The sequence below is a fragment of the Dermacentor variabilis genome, chromosome 3 (genome assembly GCF_050947875.1).
Source record: "Dermacentor variabilis isolate Ectoservices chromosome 3, ASM5094787v1, whole genome shotgun sequence".
In the NCBI taxonomy this organism is placed as follows: domain Eukaryota; kingdom Metazoa; phylum Arthropoda; class Arachnida; order Ixodida; family Ixodidae; genus Dermacentor; species Dermacentor variabilis.
This window is the reverse complement of record NC_134570.1, coordinates 180,292,958-180,317,670: the sequence shown is the minus strand read 5'-3', so window position 1 is coordinate 180,317,670 and position 24,713 is coordinate 180,292,958. Positions and strand designations below refer to the sequence as shown.

At 45.0% G+C, this 24,713-nt stretch overlaps 2 protein-coding genes across 3 annotated transcripts in view; one reads left to right on the top strand and one right to left on the bottom strand.

The window, feature by feature from the left end:
• LOC142576553 (uncharacterized) overlaps positions 1-7,198 on the bottom strand; it is an 85,162-nt gene extending 77,964 nt beyond the window's left edge. Inside the window, exon 1 of one of the 2 annotated variants that reach the window (XM_075686720.1) lies at positions 7,059-7,198. Coding sequence is in view for 1 of the 2 variants with exons in the window: in XM_075686724.1 (XP_075542839.1) it covers positions 7,059-7,117 (59 nt within the window). In the remaining variant the exon portion in view is untranslated. The remainder of the gene's footprint in view (positions 1-7,058) is intronic. The other variant, XM_075686724.1, reaches the window with a different exon arrangement.
• The window catches only part of LOC142576552 (uncharacterized), a 40,138-nt gene continuing 21,365 nt past the window's right edge, over positions 5,941-24,713 (top strand). Inside the window, exon 1 of the mRNA XM_075686718.1 lies at positions 5,941-6,063. The gene's annotated coding sequence lies outside the window, so the exon portion shown is untranslated. The remainder of the gene's footprint in view (positions 6,064-24,713) is intronic.

Here is a 24,713-nt window from a genome sequence, read left to right as displayed (position 1 = left end):
ATCTAACGTCCCATGTCTGCGGCTAACATTGCGACAGCCTTATTTCACTTTTATATTTGTGTCTCAAGGAGCCGTTATACATTAGCGTGTCGACTCGTGTTCTCGAAGGTCTCAAACAACCAACGGCAAAGGTTATCCCACCTTTATAAATGTCCCTCGCAGTTCTTAAACGATGTTTTTCAGTAACATTCGGCATTCGTTGGTCAGTTCCGGTTCCAGACGCGAGCGATCGCACATGGCTACGCGTTCCTACTCATCCAGCGGGTATTTCGCATCTTCATACGCGTTACCGTGAAAGCTCGCGAACACTTGTTGGATGCTTGTTCGACAATTGTTTTGTGCTTTCGACTCTCAAGTGCCCTTTCTTGAGCATCCTTTGGGAATGTTTCTTGCACAAGACTGATTTCTGGGTTCAGGCATTACAGGCGGCAACTAGACCTATGCACAGGCGTCTCGAAGTGGGGATATCGTGCCTGGCTGGATGCAGGTCTGCTCGCGGGGGTTCCAATTATGAGGCGATAGTGCAATACTCAGCACATCCAACTGATCCGCGGTTCATTCCCCTAATACCGGAGCGAAAACTGCAGTCGTACTCGAAGAGCTGATCCAAGCTAATGACGCATTCTTCTTCTCTTCGTTTACTCGCACTCGCGAGCAGGTCGTAGCTTTGCTTTCGCCAACGTGGCTTGACGCCAGATAAGAAAGAAATAAACTTAGCAATTATTTGTAATAATTTTATTGTCTGAAAACTTGGGGGGGGGGAGGGTATTACATAGTGTAGGGGCAGACTTCATGACAATCAATAAATAAGGGAGACGGGAGGGCAAAGATGTAGGTTGAAAATTTATTGACATTATAAAAACTTCAAGAAATAACAAGAAAAAGAAATATATGTTCAGACCATATGTTGAAGGTGTGAGCTTATAAGTATGAGCACTAAGCCAATTGACTCTTTCCATTTATTGTTTCAATACAAAAACTTCAAATGACCCGTTGAGCGAAGGAGACGCCGACTGTCGGATGGACAAGCGAAATGGGGCACCTGAATTCCCATTGGATGTGACGCCATATCACAAGCGCCCCTCGTGGAGCCAAACGGGCGAATGGGAACACCAGCTGCTGCGATAGAGTGCCATGGACGTGTTGCTTGAGGGGAGAGAAAATCGCCGTGACACCATGTAATCCTCGCTCTCGGTAGCCTGCATTATCCGCGTTCCCTTTCCGCCCAAGCTCTGGCCTGCATTCTAAAGTGCGCATGGGTAAGGCCAAATCAAGTAGCGTCAAGTTAACGCCTCAAAGATAGCAGGTCTGTGCGCTCTGCTTTATGATGTCATGCTATTTGGACCGAAATTGCCAATGCCATGCGCACCGGGACAAAAGCTGTGATGTCAACATCACCGCGGCTTACTCGGGAGCGTCCCCATTTGACTCTATGAATGTCGGGCGAGGTAGCATAACGTCACGGACCAAAGTGCACTGGCTGTGTGCTATCTAGGAGGCGTTGGTCAACCGTCTCAACGTACTCGCTTGCCTGCGAGAAGTAATGACTCGATGAAACGCTCCGCGGCATTTCATTCGAGAATGCTTCTTTCGCATTTCCACTTCATAAGGAGCGCTTAGCTGTGCTCGGATTTCCTTTTATTTCTGTAAGTAAGCAAGAAACATTTCTCCACTTTTCAGCAGTGTAATATAATTTCTGTAGGGGAAACCAAGTAGCACATATGGAATGTCTATCCTTATCATGTGACCAATATTTCACTGATGCCTTCGTAAAACGCATACAAAAGCATTTCAGCGTGGTTCTGCAGGCGATTTCATACGATTTATTTTCTAAATTCGGAAAGTGTTGGCACCATATCTAAACTCTTAATTTCACTTTAAATACCCCGTGGCGGGTCGAAAATTCATAAAGTTGGCTCTACAAAAGACGTAAATAACTGTAGACCCATTTTTCTTACGTTCGTACCATGTAAATATTAGAACACATTTTATATCAAGAGATAATCACACATTTATTCACAAACAATGTACTGGCTTCACAACATGACTTCCTTAATGGTCCATCTTGCACAACACAACTGATTGAATTTTATCATGACCTTTATCTCATATCGACAGCCGCGGACAAATTGATTGCCTTTACCTGGACTTTCCAAAGGCATTTCATACTGTTTCACACCCTTTGCCTTCAGTAAAACTACAATAATTAAATATTGACCATACAGTTCTAGCTTCGATCGTGCACTATCTATCGTTCCGGCGACGGTCGGTAGTATTAAATGGCAGCAAATGCACTTTCGTAGATATCACATAGGGTGTCCCACAGCACTGAGTTCTCGGCCCAGTTTTATTTTAACATATATAAATAGCATTTGTTCAGGAAATTAATTCAGGTATACGGTTGTTTGCCAGTGACTGTGTCTTATATAGCAAAATTAGAAAAGAAGATGACGTTGCCTTTTTACAAAGTGACTTGTCATGTGTTCTAGTATGGTGTTCAAGGTGCAGAATGAGCTTAAATACTAAAAAATCCGTTAATGATGTTTTTACACGTAAAAAACACAGGCTAACCCCTAAGTACGTCATCAACAATAACACAGTGAGGCAAATATTATGGTATAAATACTTAGGTGCGATTGTTCATGGAATGCTCACGTTGATACAGTCGTTACTAAGGCCGCCAGGATCCTAAATGTTATACAGTGATATTTGAGACACGCGCCGCCTTGTTTGAAATCAAATGCTTACCTAACATACGTTCAACCAATGCTCGAATATGCCTGTGATGTGCGGGACCCTTGGCAAAAACCACTAAGTGATAAACTGGAAAAATTCCAGAACAGAGCATCAAGGGTTGTCTTATGCCGGTACTGGAAAACCGGTAGCTGTACCAATTAGAAAAATTAAATTGGATGAGAAATTCTTTCCTGTCGTCTTAAAATAATGCGACTCAAACTCCTTTATAAAGTATTTCAAGGTCAAACCGTCATTCGAAAGGAAATATACATACACAGGCCTCATTATGTATCTGCACGTACTGATCATCGTTTCAAGATTCTAGAATACCACGCTGGACCTAATATGTATAATATTTCATTTTCTGGTCCTTCCATTAGTGAATGGAATCGCCTATGAAGTCCACAAGTGTGCTGTGTCAAGGAAGATGTGTCTTTCTTTCTCTAAATTGTAACGCCCTGCTATAGCGCCTTAGGGCCCCAAGAGGGGTAATTATTGAATAAAGAATAAAGAAAAAAACGAAGTGGCAATGGGAATGCATTTTATGTATGAAGGGCCTCCTTATTTCAATAATTACTGCAAAATATTGAAGGTGCTCCCAGGCGTAATATGTCGAACGCAGTTATAATATTTTATTAGCACAAGATCTCACATACTCATTAATTCTTGTGCCATTTGAGACGTAAGTATATCGTTGCGAAACTTAGGACCTGTTTCAAAATGTCTGCAATAATGAGGCATATTTGTAACTCTCCCAATCTGCTTTGCCAATTAGTTTTGTCTAATGTCATTTGTCTGCTATGTGTTCTCAGAATTCGAGATATGCTATTGATGCAAAACATCAGAATACGGAGTGAAACGTCCAGAGGTGCCCCTGCTTATGTGAATAGGCTCGTTTAGTTCTTGCACTGGAGGTACTGCTGCAGTGCTCGGCTTAAGATATAATAACTGTATTTCTAATTTCATTTACTTCCTTTACTTAAGGACGCTAAGCACAAATGTTATGTCAACGTGGACTGTTAAACTCCGCAGTGCGAACACCGCAGTAAAACGCTTAATTAAGGGAAAATGTAATCCGAAGTGTCCCTAGCGCTCTAGCACAGCTCTATTTACCGGGCACCAGCAAACAGGTCGGACGTTGCATACGCCGTCACCACCCTGTACCGCCATTAGTAACGTCGGTGAGTAAGACATCGCCCAACAGCCGGTACTGCGGCTTCTCGCGTAAAACACGACAGCTTGACCAGAAGCTTAGCAAAGGCGCAGCTGACAGCATCTGAAGTCATAGCTTTTCAGCTGCTTGCAGAAATTTCCCTTCTCGCTGCGGAGACCGCACGGCAGAGCAACCAGCAAGATGGCTGCAACGAGTGTACACACATCAATCCAAACTCGCTCTTGCTGCCGGCTTTCCTCTTTGACAGCAGGGAATGCTTGAAAGAGTCAGCCTACGCTTTTTCTTATCTCACACGGAGTACAAGGTATCCGACATCGTGCGCGCTCAATTTGTGATAACATCGAGTCACGGAAGCGTGTTCATTTCTAGCTATCTCATGGCACCACAGCATTTACCGCTGGCGTTACGGAATGCAATTATATTGCCGATGACAGCATAATAAAAGTCGATCTAGTATCCTCTGGTAAAATCTTGCCTCATGCAGATTCGAGATTATTTTCACGGGATTGTATTTATTCAGAGAACAATGAATGCTTGCCGCTATTTGTTCCCAGATGTCGCGTCCGCGTGCCGAGCGTCAGGGAGAGTCAATAGGAGAACGCGAGGGGCGCGTGACCGAGTGAAAAAAAAAACTTTTTGCCATCCGCCCCACTGTTATCAACAATAACGTCAATGAGTTTTTGTTTCCTAGAATTGACCTCTTAGGTCAGCTCTCCGCTTCCGCATATCATTTCATATATTAAGCCTCAACGGCCCCAGTTGGGGCATTACATGAGGGATGTGTTTTAACTACAGTGAAAGTTACTCCAGTTCGGCCTTGAATTGATGTGGATTGGAGTGCTGCAAGGCAATTGCAGGTGAATGGTTCCAGTCCCGTGCTATTGTCACAAAAGATGTGTGAAGATGAGTGGTGGTTTGCGCTCGGGGAGGCTAAACCGCTCTGGGATAGTTTGTGCGGCTGGGCAAGTGAGGAACTGGCAAGAACTGGCAAGATAGGCAAGAACGGCTGGGCAAGTGAGGAACTGGCAAGATAGCTGGAAGTTCGAAGAAAGCATTAAAAAATTTGTGGTAAAGGCATGGTTTAGATATGCGACGTCGCAATTCAAGGTTGGTAAGCCGACCACGAGCCTTCAGCTCGGAAACGCTGGAATGGTAAGAATACATAGAGTAAGTAAAACGAGCTGCGCGATTTTGGACTGATTCAAGAATATTAGACACGTGAGATTAAAGAGGATCCCAGAAAATGCATGCGTATCCTAACTTTGGCCGAACAAATGCAAGAGAAGCTATTATGGGGGAGCGACTGTCAAGTGCCTACGAAGAAAGCCCAAAGCGCGACTCTCGCCGTTAGCTATGTTTGTAACGTGGGTTGACCAGGAGAGATTGCTTGAAAATATTGCGTCAAGATATTTATAAGATTCAATGGATGGTACTGTGGAGCTGGAAATGATATATTGTGCCGCATGGTAATGCGGCCTGCGGTGGAAAGATAATAATAAAAGTTTCTTTATATTTAAGGACATTACCATGTGCTACACCAGGACTCAATAAGGTTGAAGTGGATTTAAAGAGTAATAATATTTGCGCTGTTTCTAATGGAACGATATACGACGCAGTCATCTGCGACCAGTGTGCCCTCGCCAACGTACCCTGGGGCCCTATAACGTAAAACTATTCCACTATGTTTCTATTCCAATCTCCTGACGTCAAACTTGCGTAACCACCGACGCAAGCACAGGGCGGTCACCCGCAGCGTTGTCTGAACAGACCAATCAAACGCTCTCCTCGTTCGTAGGAGGTCACTTTAGTTTGCTTGAAAAACGAATAACATTGCCTACACTGAGCGGCTTGTCGTATCTAATTGGCTGACAAGAAGCGAGGAGAACGCTCAAGTGGAGAGGGATTTACTGGGGCAGAGCCAGTGCACTGAAAATCGATAACCGGATGAAGAGGGTGGTGCCGGCGTCTGCGATTGGTCGGCTTTCCTTTACTTAGCTTGTAGTGGCTGGTCGAAAATCACGCCGGCATGCAACGGAAGCTTAAGAATGACGCTAAAACTTACCCTCAGCGAAGAAGAGTTGGCAGAATGAGGCGGTAAACGTGCCGAAAAGGCTCGAAAACGTTACACGGCTACGCAAGAAGCTTTATTACACGTAAGTGCACGCATGCTCTCCGGTAGGTGCGAGTAGCCAGCGTCTCAGCGATCGGCGGCAGCCATCTTTTATTCCTTTCAGAACGGGGCCGCCTGCGGCTATTCCGAAGAAAATTCAGTTTTGTTCGGCATATTAATGCATCTTTATCGCATACACGTCACTTTGACGCGGTGAGATTGTGCGGTTTTGTGACGTCGCGAGACAGGCAGGTGAAGTGGGTGCAGCCCGAAAACTTTTTACCAATAGCCGAGGGCTAATGGCGAAAAGGGGTCGAATCAAAAATAACTGTTTTTCTTTTTTTCTGTCAAATCATGCATAATCAGTGAGTACACATCAAATCAGATGGGGAGGTATCGCGGTTTTCGTGACGTCGCGTGACAGACACGTGAAGTGGGCGTGGTCGAAAAAAGTTTTTGACCAATCGTGGAGGGCTGATAGCAGAAATGGAAAAGAAAAGTTTGGAATAGTTTTACGTTATAGCGCCCCTGCCTCCCACAGCACATAACCCTATTATGAACTACTGGCTACTAATCTCTGAGCGGGAGCCAATGGACCCACGCTGTTGCGCGTGTTTATACCGTCCCGGCCCCGTGCAGCCGAGAGGAAACTGGCGACCACATGGAACCCATACATCTTACTTAAGACCCCCTGCCCATAATACCCTAACCGGAGATGAAAAATGCGTTTGGCGGAAACGGCAACCAAACACTTCAAAATGAAATAAATTATGGGGTTTTACGTGCCAAAACCACTTTTGATTATGAGGCACGCCGTAGTGGAGGACTCCGAAAATTTCGGCCACCTGGGGTTCTTTAACGTAGACCTAAATCTAAGTACACAGGTGTTTCCGTATTTCGCCCCCATCGAAATGCGGCCGCCGTGGCCGGGATTCAATCCCGCGGCCTCGTGCTCTGCATCCCAACACCATGGCCACTGAGCAACCACGGCGGGTACCAAACACTTCACCTAAGCCTCTATTAAAACATACAACCCACCTTGCACTGCCACAAGCGTCCAGACTGTGGAGAGTATGCCTCGCTGTATGACACCACATGGGCTTGCCCCAACACTCCCACCCTTCTGCTAATCTCAAACCCAACCACTGAACAGTGAGACGCTAAGCTTTCCACTTCGAACCCGCGTCACAAGCAACACCTGGTGTGGTAGGCCCGACAGGCGGAGCTTGTCATGTGACTGCTTGACTGATGAGTCCCCCTCGCTGGCGCAACGCGGAAGCAAGGAGAAGCAGAAGGTCTCGACACAAGTGTTTCTTCTTTATTTCGTGGAACAAATATTTCATCCTCTTCCTCTACGGATCTAATAGAACTGAAGTAGCATTTTGTTACATCTAATATTGAATTGTAGTTATGTTTTAACGAGAAAGCCTTAAGTGGCACGTTCCAAATGGCTAATACCCGAAAAAATGTAACATCAGGAATTGCTCATACCGCCCTAAGCAAGTAAAGATTCAATGGCTGAATATGCAAGATGAAAAGAAAGTAAGAAAGAACGAAAGAAGGAACGAAAAAAGCATGAACAGAAGAACAAAGAAAGAAAGACAGAAAGAAAGAGAAAAAGAAAGAAAAAGAAAGTAAGAACGCAAGAATGTTCAGAAAGTTCATTCGCTGCTCGCATGTGTCGTTGAGGAGTTCGACCTACACCACCATACCTTTGCTTCAAACTAACGCTCGTTATGTCTTCCATGAAATCTGGCGCCTCCGACAGCCTAACTTAATGTATTACCAAGTGCGCGGCAGGCTTTCGCCTTCACGTGTTACAGGATGGCTGTGATGGATGTTCAGGAGTGTCACATGCTGCAGATTTTGATTATAGCTGGTAGAATAATAGTTACAGAAATATAATTAGGAATTCTTAATTGGACAAGTACCTAAAATGCCCCAAATGAGTCTCATTTTGTCCCGCTGTACATCAGTTTTCACCTACTAAAGCTGTATTATTGGTAATATTGTGACACTTTACAAGGATTTGGATACCATTGTATGTTTTTATCTTGACTAACTATTTGCCTTTAGTTTCCATCCAACGACTCTAGTGTAATTCATGTCAGGGATAAATATAACATGTAATCGTCACATATTCACACAACAGAAAATATCACAGGGATATAGCGTTTGAAGAGTTACGACCGTTGCTGCGCTCCTCGTGTCGCGCATATATTGCAAAGCGTTACGTTATCTTCTTTATTTGTGTCCACGGGGCGCACATGCTAATGATGTCAGGGGGTTCTAGAAATGGCCGTGAATAAATTCTGCCGCTTTTGGTCTGCTTGGAGGACTGGTCATGCACATGGGTCGTCTTTTATTGCGGATGCTTGCTTGCCACCACACGCGATAGCATAGTTAGGGCACTGAACGTTGAAGAAACTGCCCTATTTAGTTTGTCCATAATGTAGACAGCAGGCTCCGCAGCAAATCAAGTACACTGAAGCACGGCAATAATAAGAAGACGAATTTACTTATTTGAGCAACTTCTATGGCGAGTCCTGCGCAGACAGTGATCGTGCTCTATTGGATTCACTGCCTGTGAATGGTCTCCAGGTTGCGTTAGCCTTCCGATGAGTACACAAACGCAGACATTGTGGTACTCTGCATTTTCCACCAGTCAAGAATACTGTTGGTTATAGTGTAGAGAGAGTGTCAGTCGCCGCGCGATGTTGGATCACCTCAGAGCGTTGCATGCAGCTACACTTTAACGTCACACCCCTTCCACAAAACCTGGTAGCAGTCGGATGCGATTCAGCCCTACATGCTAAATCATGCGTTGAAGGATTTGTTATTCTAATATCTTTTATCTGCGCTTATTGCGTCGTGCTGGGTTGGAATAAGGAACAAGGACAGATATTCCTAAATCAAGCATTCTAGAGTTATTTTTCAAGGCGACCCTAAATTATTGACATTTACATGCTTAAATGTATTTTACCTCGCACAGAAATATTTAAAGGTTCACTTTCACTCTGCATTTTTGGTGGATATTTCCCAGAGAGGGATCCAATACAGCATAAGTGGTATAACAGCTAAAGAGGATGGCTTTTCCTATGAACACATTGCAACAAGCGAAAAATGTACAACAAATTGGGCATATACATTCTCCCATTAGTCAATTAAACAATGACTTTCATAGGCAAATGAGTCAAAAGTGATCGCGTATTAAGAATTGCCCGGATAATACAGAACACAAAAGCAGAATACACATGTAGATCTATGCCTCTATTCACAAATATTTGTCTCTTCTGACAAGGCTACATTGTTGTCCGTAAACAGCATCCATGTAAATCTCTGGTGGTGAGGTTAGGATTGTCAAAAATCACATTCCTACCCTATAAATATAGATGTACACCAGAATAGCACTTTTGGTCGCATCAGTTCCACATTAAACAAATTGGCCAGAGCGCGCCTCACCATCAAGGTCGACGTTAATAGGATAAGTACGGAAGCAAAGAAAGTACAAATTGCATTGCGAAATTCTTCTGTTCTGTCCAAATAACTTGAATTTTCAGTTATGGTCTTTGTCAGTATGGGCAGAGACCGTACCCATTACTTACTAAGCGATCCTTCATCACAGGCAAAAATGCAGGGTGTACCCACCACTTCAGGCATAGCTCAACGAAGAAGAAAGTATCATACTCAGAAAACTACAGGATAACACATACACCCACGGAATGGTCATGCACAGACTCTGCCCAACCCTACAAAGATACTACTGCCCAATGTGCGGTGTACCGGACACTGGCGCACCTGACTCTCGAGTGTCCATGGCATCTAGGCACAGACGCATCGCCTTAATGGAAAGAGTGTAACGCCGACAACAAAGCCAAAGCCTCATCGAACCGTGGGAGGCTAAGCTCGTCTCCTTCGATTCGGAAGTTCACTTTCGAATCAACACTCCGTTGCTTGTGATGCCCACTTTCTCACTTTCTGTAGCTGAATTGTTCAATTTAGTGTTGCTGAGAATTCGTCATTTATTGTCCCTTGCTCTGCTTCTCTACCCTCGAACCTATGAGTGGCTTGTACCCACTCTGGAAGGTTGGCCGCGACTGCTCACATACTTAGCATCAATTGCCCAGTTACATACACCCAATGTCCCAAGTTGCCTTTTCAGGCACACACGCAGTAGTACAGTCCCAGTCGGATATATCGAATGCCTCAGGTTGCCTATCTCCAAGTTGTCTACAGAGGCATATACCCGCTTGTATATTCCGAGCGTTTATGTGTGCGTCAATGACGTGCGTTAGATACGGACATACCAACAATGGTACTATGAAACCGAGACTACGTAAAGCTGCACTTCGCGTCAATGCATGGAGCGCATAATTAGCCGCACAGCAAACTAGCCCTGGATATCATCGATTATGCAAGAGAAATCCAGAATATTTTTTTGGTAGCTGCCAACACATCTTTAGTAGGTGAAATATTTCATACCCATACTATAAGTGAGTTATAAAATTAAATGCTGGCCCCATGTGGCAGAAGAAGTTACTTCAGGGGAAATTTGTCTGAAAGACATGGGCTTCAACATCCGGCTCGGCGAGCTCAGGAAAAATGAGCTGCCTAGAATTTGGTTTTAATGCGATCAGTATTTCTTATACACAATAGGCACTTCGAGATCTATCTATCTATCTATCTATCTATCTATCTATCTATCTATCTATCTATCTATCTATCTATCTATCTATCTATCTATCTATCTATCTATCTATCTATCTATCTATCTATCTATCTATCTATCTATCTATCTATCTATCTATCTATCTATCTATCTATCTATCTATCTATCTATCTATCTATCTATAGATGGATATCCATCTATCCATCTATAGATGGATAGATAGATAGATATTGTCAAAGGTGACTACTAGCGCGGACAAATAGGAATCCAAGGCAAAGCGCCAGCATTGCACTTCATAGGGTCCAGTTCTGGCAGACACTGGCACGAACACTGGTTCAACACTGCCATTTTGCCAGAGTGAATATCATTCTAATTAGTTGGCCCAGTCCTAGAGCCATAATTGGTGTTGCGTCGTGCGAATGCTACAGCCAAGTTGTTTTTGCTGCTCCATATTCTTGTCATTATGAATGCCAGCTTCGGCCGAGTGTCCGCTGAGTAACGAAGACTATTGTGGTGAATGAAAAAGATGTTCGACAACTACTGCGAGTGAACACGTCGCACAAAGCGAACGGCGGCGTAAAGATGACAAGTACGAAATGTCAATGCGTGTAATCGCAATTGGGCTGAATGCGGCACCGTTGTTCTAACGCTTCTCACTCCGGCCTCGCCAGAGCTCTGACGGTTCAAAATTCACGGCCAGGCTACCAAGTGATCCTCTTCGCTCGTGTCCGAAAGGGGGTTGGTCACACTATAACTGTTTTTGTGCTTGGTTTCTTATATAGGTGTTTTTTTTCAGGGACCGTGAATGCCGGTCTCCGATGCTGGACAGGCTCGCCCTGGTCAGCTAGTCATTCTACTGAGTCAGTGCCTCTGGATTGTGTTCTTCGCAACGGAGTCAACACCTTGCCTGTGGTGATCATTCCCACAGATGGGCGCAATCGCTAGGCCGCATCAAACATTTTCCAGGAGGGGTTGCGCGGTATCGCCGAAGACTTTATCGACATCTCGGAGATGAGGTGTTTTGGCAAGAATGGTATTCATCTTATGTTCAGTGCCTCAATGATTTGCCTAACTGCGCGCGATTCGCTAGCAGTGCGATTCGTGCTTTCGTGCCTCCACATCTCGTGTGCGTGAAGGGCATTGTTCGGGGGGTACCCACCGATACCACTCTTGAGGCCTTCTTCAATATGCTCTCTCCCTCTGGTGTGGTTGCAGTTTTTAGATGCAATAGGTCAGTGTGTGATAACCGAGTTCCAACTGAGAGCGTTATCGTCTCGTTCACCGATTTAACGCGCCCATCTGAAGTAAAGGCTTGGCCGTACTTGTTCCGCGCGGAGGCCTCGACTCCTAAACCACTGCAGTGCCGAAACTCTTGGAGATTTGAGCACAGTGCTAATGCATGCAGATCTTCAGTGAGATGCTGTAATTGTAATTCTCCACATCAGCCTGTAATGTAGACGCTCCGAGGTGTTGCTTACGCGATGGCTCTCATGGTGCTACGGATGCTACCTGCCCCGCGCGAGATCGCGGAGAAAGGTCATCGTTCCCGCGCCGAAGCGATAACAGCGATTAAAGAGTGGGAAGCCGGTTACGCAGCCGCTGAATCCTGTCAGTCAGCATCTCTAAAAGCCACAGTTTCGGCCGATGCAGCTGCATCTATTGACAAGGCAATCCCAATAGTTATGGAGCAACTTTTTAACACCTATGCCTAAGGTATAACCGAGATCATGACTGCCAAATTTAACTGCCTCCTCCAATAGCACTTTACTGCTGCAGCTCCCCCCCCCCTACAGCTAGTATTACTGCGAAAATTCAAAAGAGACAAACTCTGATAGTCCGGCTGAAGTAGCGTCTAATACCTCCGTAAGTTCTACACTATCGCTATCTGCGGGACTTAGCCATTCATTTGGGAACATGAGGCTTCGTACCGCTGAGCAACAGATGTAAAAGCCCCCCCCCCCTTCTCCCACTGATTCTGACAACTCTAGGCCTAAAAAAGGGGAAAACAGTGATCACCACGAGCAGGACGCGTTGCGTTCTGCTGTGGAGCCCTCCATTTCAGAATGGCCATAGCTTCATTAAACTTTCTACAATGGAATTGCCCCTCTATATCCTCCAGTTACGTTGACCTTCTGTATCTAATCCACAAAGTAATTTCAGATGTTATTTGACTTCAAGAATCATGGCTTTCTTCACAACAAAGATTTACTATTAATAATTTTCGACCATTTCGTTTAGATTGACCAGGTAGAGGCGGTGCGCTGCGAGCATTATTCTCATCAAGAATGTAATGTGCAGTAACTGTCAATTTTGAACATGTACGTCCACCTGCGAAATTTTAGGATTAGTTATTTTACTGCGTGGTTATGCTGTGTTTACAGCGGCTAATGCGTATTTCTAGAACGGAGTCAAAGTCCACTGATCATCTGGACTCACTATGGTGAAACGGTTCTAATCCAATGCCCCTGGCAGGAGTCTTTAATTCTCATCATACTTCTTGGGGACTTAAAACGTATGGTTGTGGAAACACGCTGTGGCATTTGATGCACAACAATATTCAATTTTATAATTCCGACCGAATTACTTTTCTACGTGGTTTATTCTCCTCTTCGTTAGACCTGACTTCCTGTTCTCCTCATATGCCTATATCACCCCCCCCCCCCATCGTGGGACACCTTTGACAATGCAACAAGTAGCGCTCACTTACCAAGTGCTTTTAAAATTTTGCTTTCACGTCAGGCTCCTGTTGTAAGGCGAATACGTCTCATTATTATAAAAGCTATAAATATCCTATAAATGCACGTTTATCAGCGCTGACCACTTGTGATGAGCAACGGAGAGCTGACTCTGGGGTATCACTTTAAAATCTACTATCCGGTCCGATGAGTTCGCAGTTATGTCTGGCACCTCACCGTCAATCTCATCTTGCTGGAATGAAGCGTCTACATGGGATTACAGGCGAAGAAAATCAGCGCGGAAAAGTCAGACACCAGCATACTCGTTTACCGAAAAGTAGGATGGACTATAAGCTCTATGCAGCTACGTTTAAAAGAGCTGTGGTGAGAGCTAAAGGTGCTACATTCAACTTTGTCGAAACCAGAAAGAAGACCGGCACTTTTCAACATATGGGCATATGTTCAACAGTCAGTATGGTCCCATTCTGCTTCTTGATCCCCCAAAGAAGCGGCAGATTCACTAAATGAGATCGACATTTGTCTTGTAGTACGCTTTGCTTGACAGTGCCCCAGACCTAGGAGGTTTAAATGTTGCGCATCTGAGTTTGTAAAAGTTTCCATGTCAGGAATGAATGAATGAATGAATGAATGTGCAGTTTTTATTGGCGCAAGGGCCAGGTGTGGCCAAAGAGCGCCATGCAAGTGTTAGTGATTTCGCAAAAGAGTGATTGGTTCTATGAAGTTGATGTGGCGTGGCTGTGAAAGGGCCTAAATTATAGCCGCTGTAAAGTGCGTAAAATGTACGTGTAATAAAATTATGGCGATGACAAATGACGTGTACTCTGAGCATTAAGGTGCATGGCAAAATTATGATACGATATAAAAAAATGCATAAGCTTCTAAAATTCACTAGAGCAACATGGCCTGGTTAGAGCCCTTGAGGCACAAGGACCTGGAGGCATGTGCTATATACAAAAACTATCACAGCGTCAGCCTCTGGAAAGAGGATGCGCTACGAAATTAATGGGTTTGTGACATGAAGCACAACATCTTTCAAAAAGGCGAGGACTGCTTCGGTCTTAAAAAGCGGTTCGTCACCAAGAAACATACCCGGATGCAGGGGAACACAATGGTGGTATGCAAAAGGGAAATGTTTCCTCCTCTCTCATTCGGCTTCCCGGCACTCCAGGAAGACATGGAGAACGGTCAGCCGGTCGCCACATCTACCACAGGTTGGAGGCTCGTTACCGGTCAAGAGAAAGTTATGAGTGCCAAATGTGTGTCCTATTCTAAGTCTAGTGAATAGGACATCTGTTCTTCGTGTTTTCGTAGTGTGGTGCCAGAAACCTAACTTCGGCTTAATTAGGTGAAGCTTATTACTCGTTTCAGCGTCCCACAAGCGTTGCCAGTGGCTTCGCAGTTTGTTTCTTAGGAAAGGTATCATGTCTATGCCCGGGACAGCAGCAGAACGAATAGCTTGCGATGCTATTGATTTGGCGATCTCGTCGGCAAGCACATTTCTCTCGATTCCTCTATGGCCAGGAACTCAGCATATTACTACATGCCTATGTGATAAGTAGATGTTACATAAGAGTGAGTAGAGTTCATTGAAGACAGGATTACTTTGCTTTTGAAAAGAAATGAGTGCTTTTACAAGACTTAGCGAGTCTGTGAATATGAGGGCTTTCTCAAGTTTCAGTTTCTTAATATGTTTGACTGCACTCAGTACTGCGTAGACTTCTGCAGTGAAGATACTTGTTATGGGGTTCAACACGTCAGATTTAGTAAAAGAGGGACCAACAGCAGCGTAGAATACGCCAGCATGTGATTTTGACGCGTCTGTGTAAAATTCGGAGCAGGAGTACTTCAATTGAAGCTCACGGAACTGCATGGCAATTTCAAGCTCAGGAGCGTGCTTTGTGATCTCTACAAAGGATACGTCACATTCTATCACCTGCCACTGCCAGGGCGGTAATAGCTTAGCTGCAGGCATTAAGCGATGTTCAAGAAGTGGGACGTCCATTTCTTCGCTAAGTTCTCTTACACGTATTGAGAAAGGTAATCTCAAAGAGGGTCTATTACGAAAAAGTGTTTCACACGTCAGTTCGTTAATGGTTGTGAAACACGGATGTTCCTTATTAGAGCGCACTTTCAGAAAATAGGTAAAGCTGATGTATGTTCTCAGAAAATGGAGTAACAATTCATCTGACTCGACATACAGGCTTTAAACAGGGCTTGTTCTAAATGCGCCAGTGGCCAGGCGGATTCCCAGATGGTTAACAGGGTCTAATATTTTTAGCGCACTCGGGGCGGCAAAGTGAGAAACTACGGCACCATAATCTAATCTTGATCGAACTAGGCTCCTGTAAAGATTCAGTAAACACTTCATGTCACTACCCCATGTTGTGTGGGATAGGATTTTAAGTAAGTTAATTGTTTTTAGACATTTTTTTTAGATATTTTATGTGTGGAATGAAACTAAGAGGGGGCTTGGAGTCAAGTATAACACTTAGAAATTTGTACTCTTTGTTAAAAGGAATTTGTTGTGCGCCCATTTCTAGAAAAGGATCTGGGACCAGGCCTCTCTTTCTTGTAAAGAGAACACAAGAACCTTTGTGGGGGTTGATTTTAAATCCATTTTGGTCTGCACACATGCACACTTTGTTTAGGGCCTGCTGTACCTGTCTCTCGCAGACTGTGAGGTTGCAGGATTTGAAACCTATTTGTAAATCGTCTACGTAGACGGAATAGAAAATAGCTGGTGGTAAAGATGCACGAAGCGTGTTCATCTTTACGTCAAAGAGCGTGCAGCTGAGTACGTCACCCTGGGGTACCCCAGTTTCCTGTATGAGTGTATGCGACAGTGCAGGACCTATTTTCACTCGAAATGTGCGGTTCTCTAGGTAGCTCTCTATAATATTTAACATATTGCCGCGGATGCCTAGCGCGGAAAGATCGCGCAGGATTCCGTACCGCCAGGTTGTGCCGTATGCTTTTTCCATATCCAGAAATACAGATAAATATTGTTTGTGCACTTAGGCATCGCGAATGCTCGCTTTGATGCGCACAACATGGTCGGTTGTAGATCGCCCTTCCCTAAAACCACATTGAAATGGGTCAAGCGTGTTACTGGACTCTAGGAGATGTACGAGACGGCGATTGATAATTTTTTCAAAAAGCTTACAGAGGCAGATCGTAATAGCTATAGGACGGTAGCTAGGAAGCAATGAAGTGTCTTTACCATGCTTCAAAACAGGGATCACAATAGGCTCCTTCCATTTTGATGAGAGATAACCAGCAGCCCAGATAGTATTTAGAAGTGTGAGGAGCGTGGTTTGTGTGTCGTAGTGCAGGTGCTTAAGCATATCATACATGATTCTATCGGGGCCCGGCGCAGAGCTCCGACATACTGACAAGGAGGCTTTAAGTTCAGCAATGGTAAAAGGGCGATTATAAGGATCGTTTGGCATGCATTTCCGATTCAGAGGCTTGAGTTCGTCTATTGCTTTTTATTTAAGAGAGTTCTCCGAATAGTGAGTTGAGCTAGACACGCGCTCGAAGTGTTCACCCAGAGCATCAGCGTGGTCTTGCAGGCTACCGCCTTGTGTGTTTACCAGAGGGAGGGAGTTCGTCTGTCGCCCTCTTATGCTATTAACCCTGTTCTAGACTTTGGCCTCATCTGTATAAGAGTTGATACCCGTTAAGAACTTCTGCCACCTCTCTCTTCCGGCCTGTCGGCGCGTTCTCCTGCCTTTGGATTTTGCTTTTTTAAAATTAATAAGATTCTCCGCAGTGGGAGAGGCGCGTAGCAACCCACACGCTCTATTTTGTTTCTTACGGGTGGTCCTACATTCGTCGTTCCAGCACGGGACGCGCCGTTTGCATGCAAAGCCACTTACTTCAGATATGCGTTTAGATGCGGCATCCATAATGAAGGCTGTAAAATACTGCACAGCAGCATCAAGTCCTAAAGAAGACATGTCATTCCATGAGATACAAGTGAGAGTCCGGAATTTCTCCCAGTCGGCTGTATCGATTTTCCACCTAGGAGCCTGTGGTAGATATTCGTTTTCTTTATATGTTCTTAGTTGTATGGGGAAGTGGTCGCTCCCGTAAGGATTGTTGTTAACTTCCCATTTAAGTTCAGACAGTAGTGACAGGGAAACTACGCTAAGATCTATTCAAGAAAAGGTTCTGTTTGCGAGAGAGTAATATGTGGGTTCCTTCTTATTCAACAGGCACGCATCAGAAGAAAAAAGGAACTGTTCAACAAGACGTCCTCGCGCATATATACGAGGGTCGCCCCACAGGTAGTTGTGTGCTTTGAAGTCGCCAAGAACAACATAAGGTTCTGGCAATTCATCTATAAAAGGCTGAAATTCATGTTTTCTTAGTTTGTAATGTGGGGGTATATAAAGCGAACAAATAGTGATAAGTTTGTTTAGCAGAACAACTCGCACCGCCACTGCTTCGAGGGGCGTTTGTAGCTGTAAAGGTTGACAGGCTATACTTTTATGAGTGACAAACGCAACACCACCCGATGATGCGACGGCATCATCGCGATCTTTGCGAAACGTAACATACGTTCGGAGAAAGTTTCTGTGTCTGGATTTTATGTGTTTTTCCTGTAAACACAGCACTTTTGGATTATGTTTGTGGATGAGTTCTTGCACATCATAGAGGTTTCTAAGAAGACCTCTGACGTTCCACTGAATTATTTGTGTATCCATTTCTAAAGTAAATAGGTGCTGTGCATGCAGAAAAAGAAGTGATGCCTTATGTTAGAGAGCCCTTTCCAGGCCCTGTAACAGAGATTTTGCCCTTTTTGAAGCGTTCGAGGGAACCTCGCCGCCCCATAGGCGCTTGGAGCGCCGTGACGATAGGTGTAGTGTCCATTGCCTCTTGTGAGGCGCCGGACACGCGCTCCTGCGAGCGAGAAATTTCCTGAGAGAGCCCCGTCTCAGAGGGCAAGGGCCCCTACGCCCACCAGCCCGGATTTCAATGGGGCTGCCTGTGGGATTGGGCTAGGCTGGTTCTTGCCAGCGCTGGAAGGGACCTGCGAGGTTGAGGCAGCCTCGGCTGCGCCCACCTGTGGGGTCGATGGCGCCTTCTTCGTTGACGGAGCAGCGCTAGCTGCAACCGCCGCGGGGGCAGTTGGCGTAACTGCCGACTCACTGTTTGTGAATCGGGCAGGTCGCTGGAAGCCTTTGTGTAGCTGCCCCTTGAAGCGTCACATCGGCAAAGCTTTTCTTGGGCAAGTATTAAACCCGCCTGCTTGCCTCCTTGAAAGTGATAGTTTCCTTTACCTTTATGGTCGCAATTTCTTTTTCTTTTTTCCAAGACGGGCAGGACCGCGAGTACGCGGCATGCTCGCCATCACAGTTGACACAGTGTGGGGTATTCTGGCAGGTTTCAGAGGAGTGATCGTTTTCACTACACTTGGTACAAGTCATCCGGCCTCGACAGTTCTGTGAGCTGTGGCCGAACCTTTGACACTTGAAGCATCTGAGGGGATTATGCACATATGGCCTCACACGAATCTTGAGGTACCCGGCCTCGATGGTGTAGGGCAGAACACTAGAGCCGAAAGTAAGTATTAGGCGTTTTTTCTGAATTTCTTTTCCTTCCAGCCTCATCTTAATTCGTTTGACACTGATTACGTTCTGATCACTCCACCCCTCTAGGAGTTCAGTTTCAGATAGCTCTAGCAAATCAGCATGGAAAACCACGCCGCGGGTGGTATTCATGGTACGGTGTGGGGTAACCGTAACCGGAACATCGCCAAAGGACACTAGATTAGGTAGTTTTTCATGCTGTTTCTCGTCACGAAGCTCCAGAAGCAGATCGCCGCTTGACATTTTCGACGCTTTGTAACCAGGTCCAAAGACTTCAGTCAGAGATTTCGCTACCAGAAAAGGTGAGATCATTCTCACCGTCTTTCCAGATTGATTAGAATGGACGACGTGAAAGCGGGGAAAGTTTCATGTTCGGTTGCCCGAAAATTGAAAGACCTCGGTGCGCCCTCGTTTAGAAGGGCGATCAGGAAGAGGGGGGAAAAGAATTTTCCATGAATAGGCATAAGCAACTCAGCAACAGCGCCGACCACCCACCACGGAGCCCAACGATGGGACGCGGCAGAGCTTGCACACAAATCTGCACGGCGCCAGTCGTACGCCGTCACTATAACCGAATATGGTGTGCCCAAGGTTGGATGGCCACACAGGGTTAACCCTTGCCGCCAGGAGAAAGGAAGTAAATAGAAGAAAGAAGGAGACAGGAAAGGTCAAAAAGTGAGAGACAAAGATGAAGATTTGAGGAGAGAGAGACAGGAAAAGGCGACTGCCGATGTCCTCCAGGCGGGTCAGTCTGGAGGTGCCGTCTATGTGAAGCCGAGGCCGAAGAGGTGTGTAGCCTCCGCCGGGAGGCCTTAACAGTCCAAACACCAAGCATCGGCTCAACCCCCAGGATCCCCCTTTCCCCAGAGACGGCTAAGCCGCGCACGGCTACACGCGGGAGGGGCCAACCATATCAGGAATAATCCGATGTCATCTTAAGTACACAGCAATCGGCTCCTGGACCAGGCCGTATCACAACTGCTATGATTAAATTATTGTTTACCTCTTTCTCAAATGAACTATTGAATATAGTCAACTGTTCACTGCAATATGCATGGAACCCGACCTCTTGTAAAATTGCTAAATTCGTCCTTTTACTTAAAAATCTAAACGTCGGATTTATCAGGGGCAAAATTAGCCCAACTGCCCTTACTACAAACGTAGTCGAAATTGTAGAAAAAATAATCCATGTCTGGCTCAATGACTTCACTTCTGAGGGTATTCTGTACTCGCAACAAATGCGATTTAGACCTCAATGGTCCATGTGGTCAGCTCACGTTGATTTAGAAAGCCGCTTTCGCCTCGCAGGACTATGGGGATTAGCATTGGTAACTTTAGATATTGCAAAAGCATCTGAGAGTGTCGAAAATGGAATTTTAATTTCTACATTAAGAACACGTGCTGTTCGAAACTATTTAGTGGCCTGGATACAAGAGTTCCTTTCGCGTAGAGATTTCTTTTGTGTCAAGAATTGGGTGCCATCGGGTATCTATACACAGACGAGAGGCGCACCACAGGGATTGGTTCTTTCGCCACTTTTGTTTAATATTTTATCTTCTCTCCCAGTTCATATGGATGTACAACTTTATATCTCTGCTGTTCAGATTGCAATTTTCTCCTCATCAGGGGATATCAATACGTTATACCAAATTTTGCAATCATACTTGTCTGACCTAGAGTCCTGGCTGGACGGACTGCATTTTTCGCTCAGCGTCAAGAAATGCTCGTTACTTTTGTTTCCATTGCCAAATCCCGTTTTTATTTCTCTTCATGACCGAAGTGAACCGATACGGCAAGTTGCTGTTATGAAGTACTTAGGGATAACTTATGATGGCAACGTAAACTAAACTGGCAGTAACAAATCTAATCAAGTGCTAGAAAACGGGAACGTGCAACGCTATTGTTGCGCTCGTTCAGTAATCAATATACAAGGATACGTAGAGGTGCGTTGCTTATGATTTATAAACTTTACGTCCGCCCCATTCTTGAATTACGCTATGTTCTCTTTTCAGAATGTGCAGCATACAGAGTATGATCTTTAATATTACTAGAAAGGCAAATGCTACGCCTCTGCCTTCAACTGCCAAGTTTCGTGGCTAACAAGTTCCATTGTTTGGAGTCTGGAATTATCCCGCTTGAATCCACATTCAAGCAACTTACTCTCCTGAACATTCCGAAGCTTTATGATGTATCCCTCTTCGATTTGCAACCCGTTTTCATCAATTCTCCCGAATTATTTTTCATAACAGGTTGGCGGCGTTACCAACAGCCACAAGATGTTTTTTTATCAGGGGCTGGGGCGCTATAACGTTAAACTATTCCAAACATTTCTATTCCAATTCTGCAATCAGCCCTCCACGATTGGCCAAAAGCTTTTTTGGACCACCCCCGCTTCACCTGTCTGTCACGCGACGTCACGAAAACCTTGATAGCGCCCCATCTGGTATGACGTGTACACACTGATTATACATGATTTGACCAAACAAAAGAAAGATAGCCATTTCTGATTCGACCCCTTTTCGCCATTAGGCCTCGGCTATTGTTCAAAAGCTTTCGCGCTGCACCCACTTCACCTGTCTGTCACGCGACGTCACAAAACCGCAAAAACTCACGCGCCCAAGTTACGTGTACGCTATAAAGATGCATTAATATGCCGAACAAAACTGAATTTTCTGCTGAATAGCCGCAGGCTGCCCCGTTCCGAAAGGAATAAAAGATGGCTTCAACCGATCACTCACGCACTGCCAATTCGCACCTACCGGATAGCATGGGTTTAATTGCGTATTATAAAACATTTTGCGTGGCTGTGTAACGTTTTCGAGCCCTTTCGGCACGTTTACGACCTCGTTCTGCCAAATCTTCTTTGCTCAGGATCCGTTTCAGCGTCATTCTTAAGCGTCCGTTGCATGCCGCCGCGATTGTCGATGAGCCAATGCAAGCTAAGTAAGAGAAAGCGGACGAACCGCAGACGCCGGCACCACCCTCTTCTTCTGGTTATCGATTTTCAGTGCAGTGGCTCGGCCCCATAGAATCCCTCTTCACTTGAGCGTGCTCCTCGCCTCTTGTGAACCAATAAGATAAGGCAAGTCGCTCAGTGTGGGCAATGTTATTCGTGTTTCAAGCATACAGAAGTGACTCCCTATGAACGAGGAGAGCCCTTGATTGGTCTGTCAGTCAATTCTGCGGGTGACCGCCCGGTCCTTGCGTCGGCGGTTACGCTAATTTGACGTCAGGAGATTGGAATAATAACATATTGCAATAGCTTTACGTTATAGGGCCCCTGTTATCCAAAGTTCAAATTCGTCTGCCAAACCTGATTTCTGCAAAATGTAATTCGTTCAAGGTAAACCTGACCTTTGATGATAGTTTTCCAAAACACGCAAAACTTCCTCCTGCGCTCATACATGAAGGTCTCCTTCAAGATAATGTTAATCAATTTCCGCCTCAGTTGATAATTTCGAAGGACACGTCAGAAAATTTACAGAAGGTCGGTGTTGGCATATTTCCAATTCAGCTTAACTAGTATTTTGCTCTTCATCTAGCCTATTACACTCCAATATTCTCTGCTCAATTCCTGGCGATAATTCTGGCCATCCAAATATTCGGTACGCTGATATCTAAGGTAATAGTGGTTACAGACGCGCCTTTGGTCTGTAAACATTTGCCTTCCACGAATCGGTCACACCTGTTGAGCATATTTTCGACTCTTGTCCCACACAATTTGCCGCAAGTCCGCTTTGTCTGTGTCCCCGGACATACTGGAGTCTTTTTAAGTGAATCAGCTGACAAGCTCGCATCGTCATGGCTAAATAGTCCGGTCTTTAGCGTTTGTCCTGATTTCCCTTTTAGGACAGCAGCCAGATTGAAACGCCTTTTATTGTTGACTTTTAATGAATCGTCCATACTTAACGTAGTTAATAGCCAACACCTAAAATTTCAGTAGAACACGAAAAAAGGCCTTTTGCGCCAATGCGAGGTGACGTTAACCAGTTTAAGGTGTCGTGTTCCCCGCCAGAATTTTGACCTTCACATATGTGGTCTATTCATAATTAACCTCTGCTCGTTATGTAATGAACCAGAAACTATTTACCATTTATTTATTTCTTACCGCCGCTTCACTACGTTTCGCAAAATTTTCCTCACAACCTTCGCATTCCGCGTGCGATGCTCTACCAATTGAGCCTAATATGTTGGGGGATCGTTCCCCAACTGCGGAACTTTCATTTCAACTTCCAACTGCGCAACTTTCATTTGCAATAATTTATCGTTTCTTTATTTATTTATTAAGCACAAGCATTTTCCCATATGCTGTCTTTGGTGTCAATGCCTATTGGCTTCTAATAATGTGACTAATAAAAATGGGGCCCCTCGGTTAACCCCCTTTTTTCACGTTTATTCCATTTCTTTCGTGCATCACGTGAATGCTTCTTTTAAAAAAGCATCTTTTTAGACACCAGTTCCTGGGTTGAGCGGCGGCGTCCCCTAGCTTCACTGAGCCAGCGGACTCGTGTCACTGCTCGCGCATTCGTCATCGTCTTATTCCACAGCTGGCCCCTATGCCGCTCATCATGCCACCGTTCTCATAATGCCCCACCCTCTGCGAAGGCGCTGACAACAGTAGCCCACTGCCAGCCGTTGCGGTGATTTCAATCTGAAAACGCATAAGTAGAAAGAACAATCAGATTTATATATGAATGATTCTGGTCTGCCCCCTTAGCACCGGTAATATTATACTAACACTGGTCACCCAATTATTCATTGTAATTAGGAACAAACTTAAAAGTCGCTCGATTTTTACGCCCGATGAGTGCGGTGGTGTGTTGCACTTGAAGGAAAGTACAGTGGGCTAAGGATATTTCGTTATGACACCTTCTTTAATTCCCACAGCATAGGAAAATATTGTTGTTTCCAGGTATAAAAAAGACATGGGGGTCGGGAAGATAGGAAGAGGAGAACGACACTGTGCAGCGGCCATTCCTGATATTCGTAGCTGATTTCAAGGCCTAAATAAACATTTTCTCCGTACTCGTAGAAGTATGTCGAGGTGCGAGGTCCATTTCCTGTTAAAATGGATGCCAGCACTACAGTAGCTTACTCATACTCGTAACTGTTAGTATCATATTCATATCGAAGCTGTGAGTGCCTTTTTTACAGCTACGTAGCCCAATATGTAAACATGTACGCATGACTTATTCATCTAACAGACCACTATTAATTTGCTAAAGAACACTTTCTGCAAACGTGGGACCCGGTTCCGAAGATGTGGGAAGTTCATGTTCCGTGCTGGAGTAAGGATCGTGGGTCTCCGCCTGACGTCCAGAACGGCATGTGAGTCAGCTTTATATATTTACATTTTCACAAGAACATACAGAAATATTGTAGCCGAAATATTCACTTCAAGGTGCCGAACATCGGACAAAATCGCCTCATCTGTTTACCCTTCTGTCCTCGTAGTCATGTCACTCACCTTCCGCCAATCCCGTGATGATGATGTATGGTGCTTTATGGCGCAAGGACCAGGCATGGCCAAAGAGCGCCAAGCCAATGGTAATGAAGTGAAAGTGAAGCAGTAAATTACGAACAATGGTTGTAATAGCGCTGTAAAGGGGCCTAAAAGACGGTCACTGTAAAATGTGTAAGAACTACATCTAATAAAACTATGACAATGACTATGAAGCGTGCCAAGGACGCGGTAGAAGCAATGTAGAAGAATGACAATGTGTTAAAAGTGGTC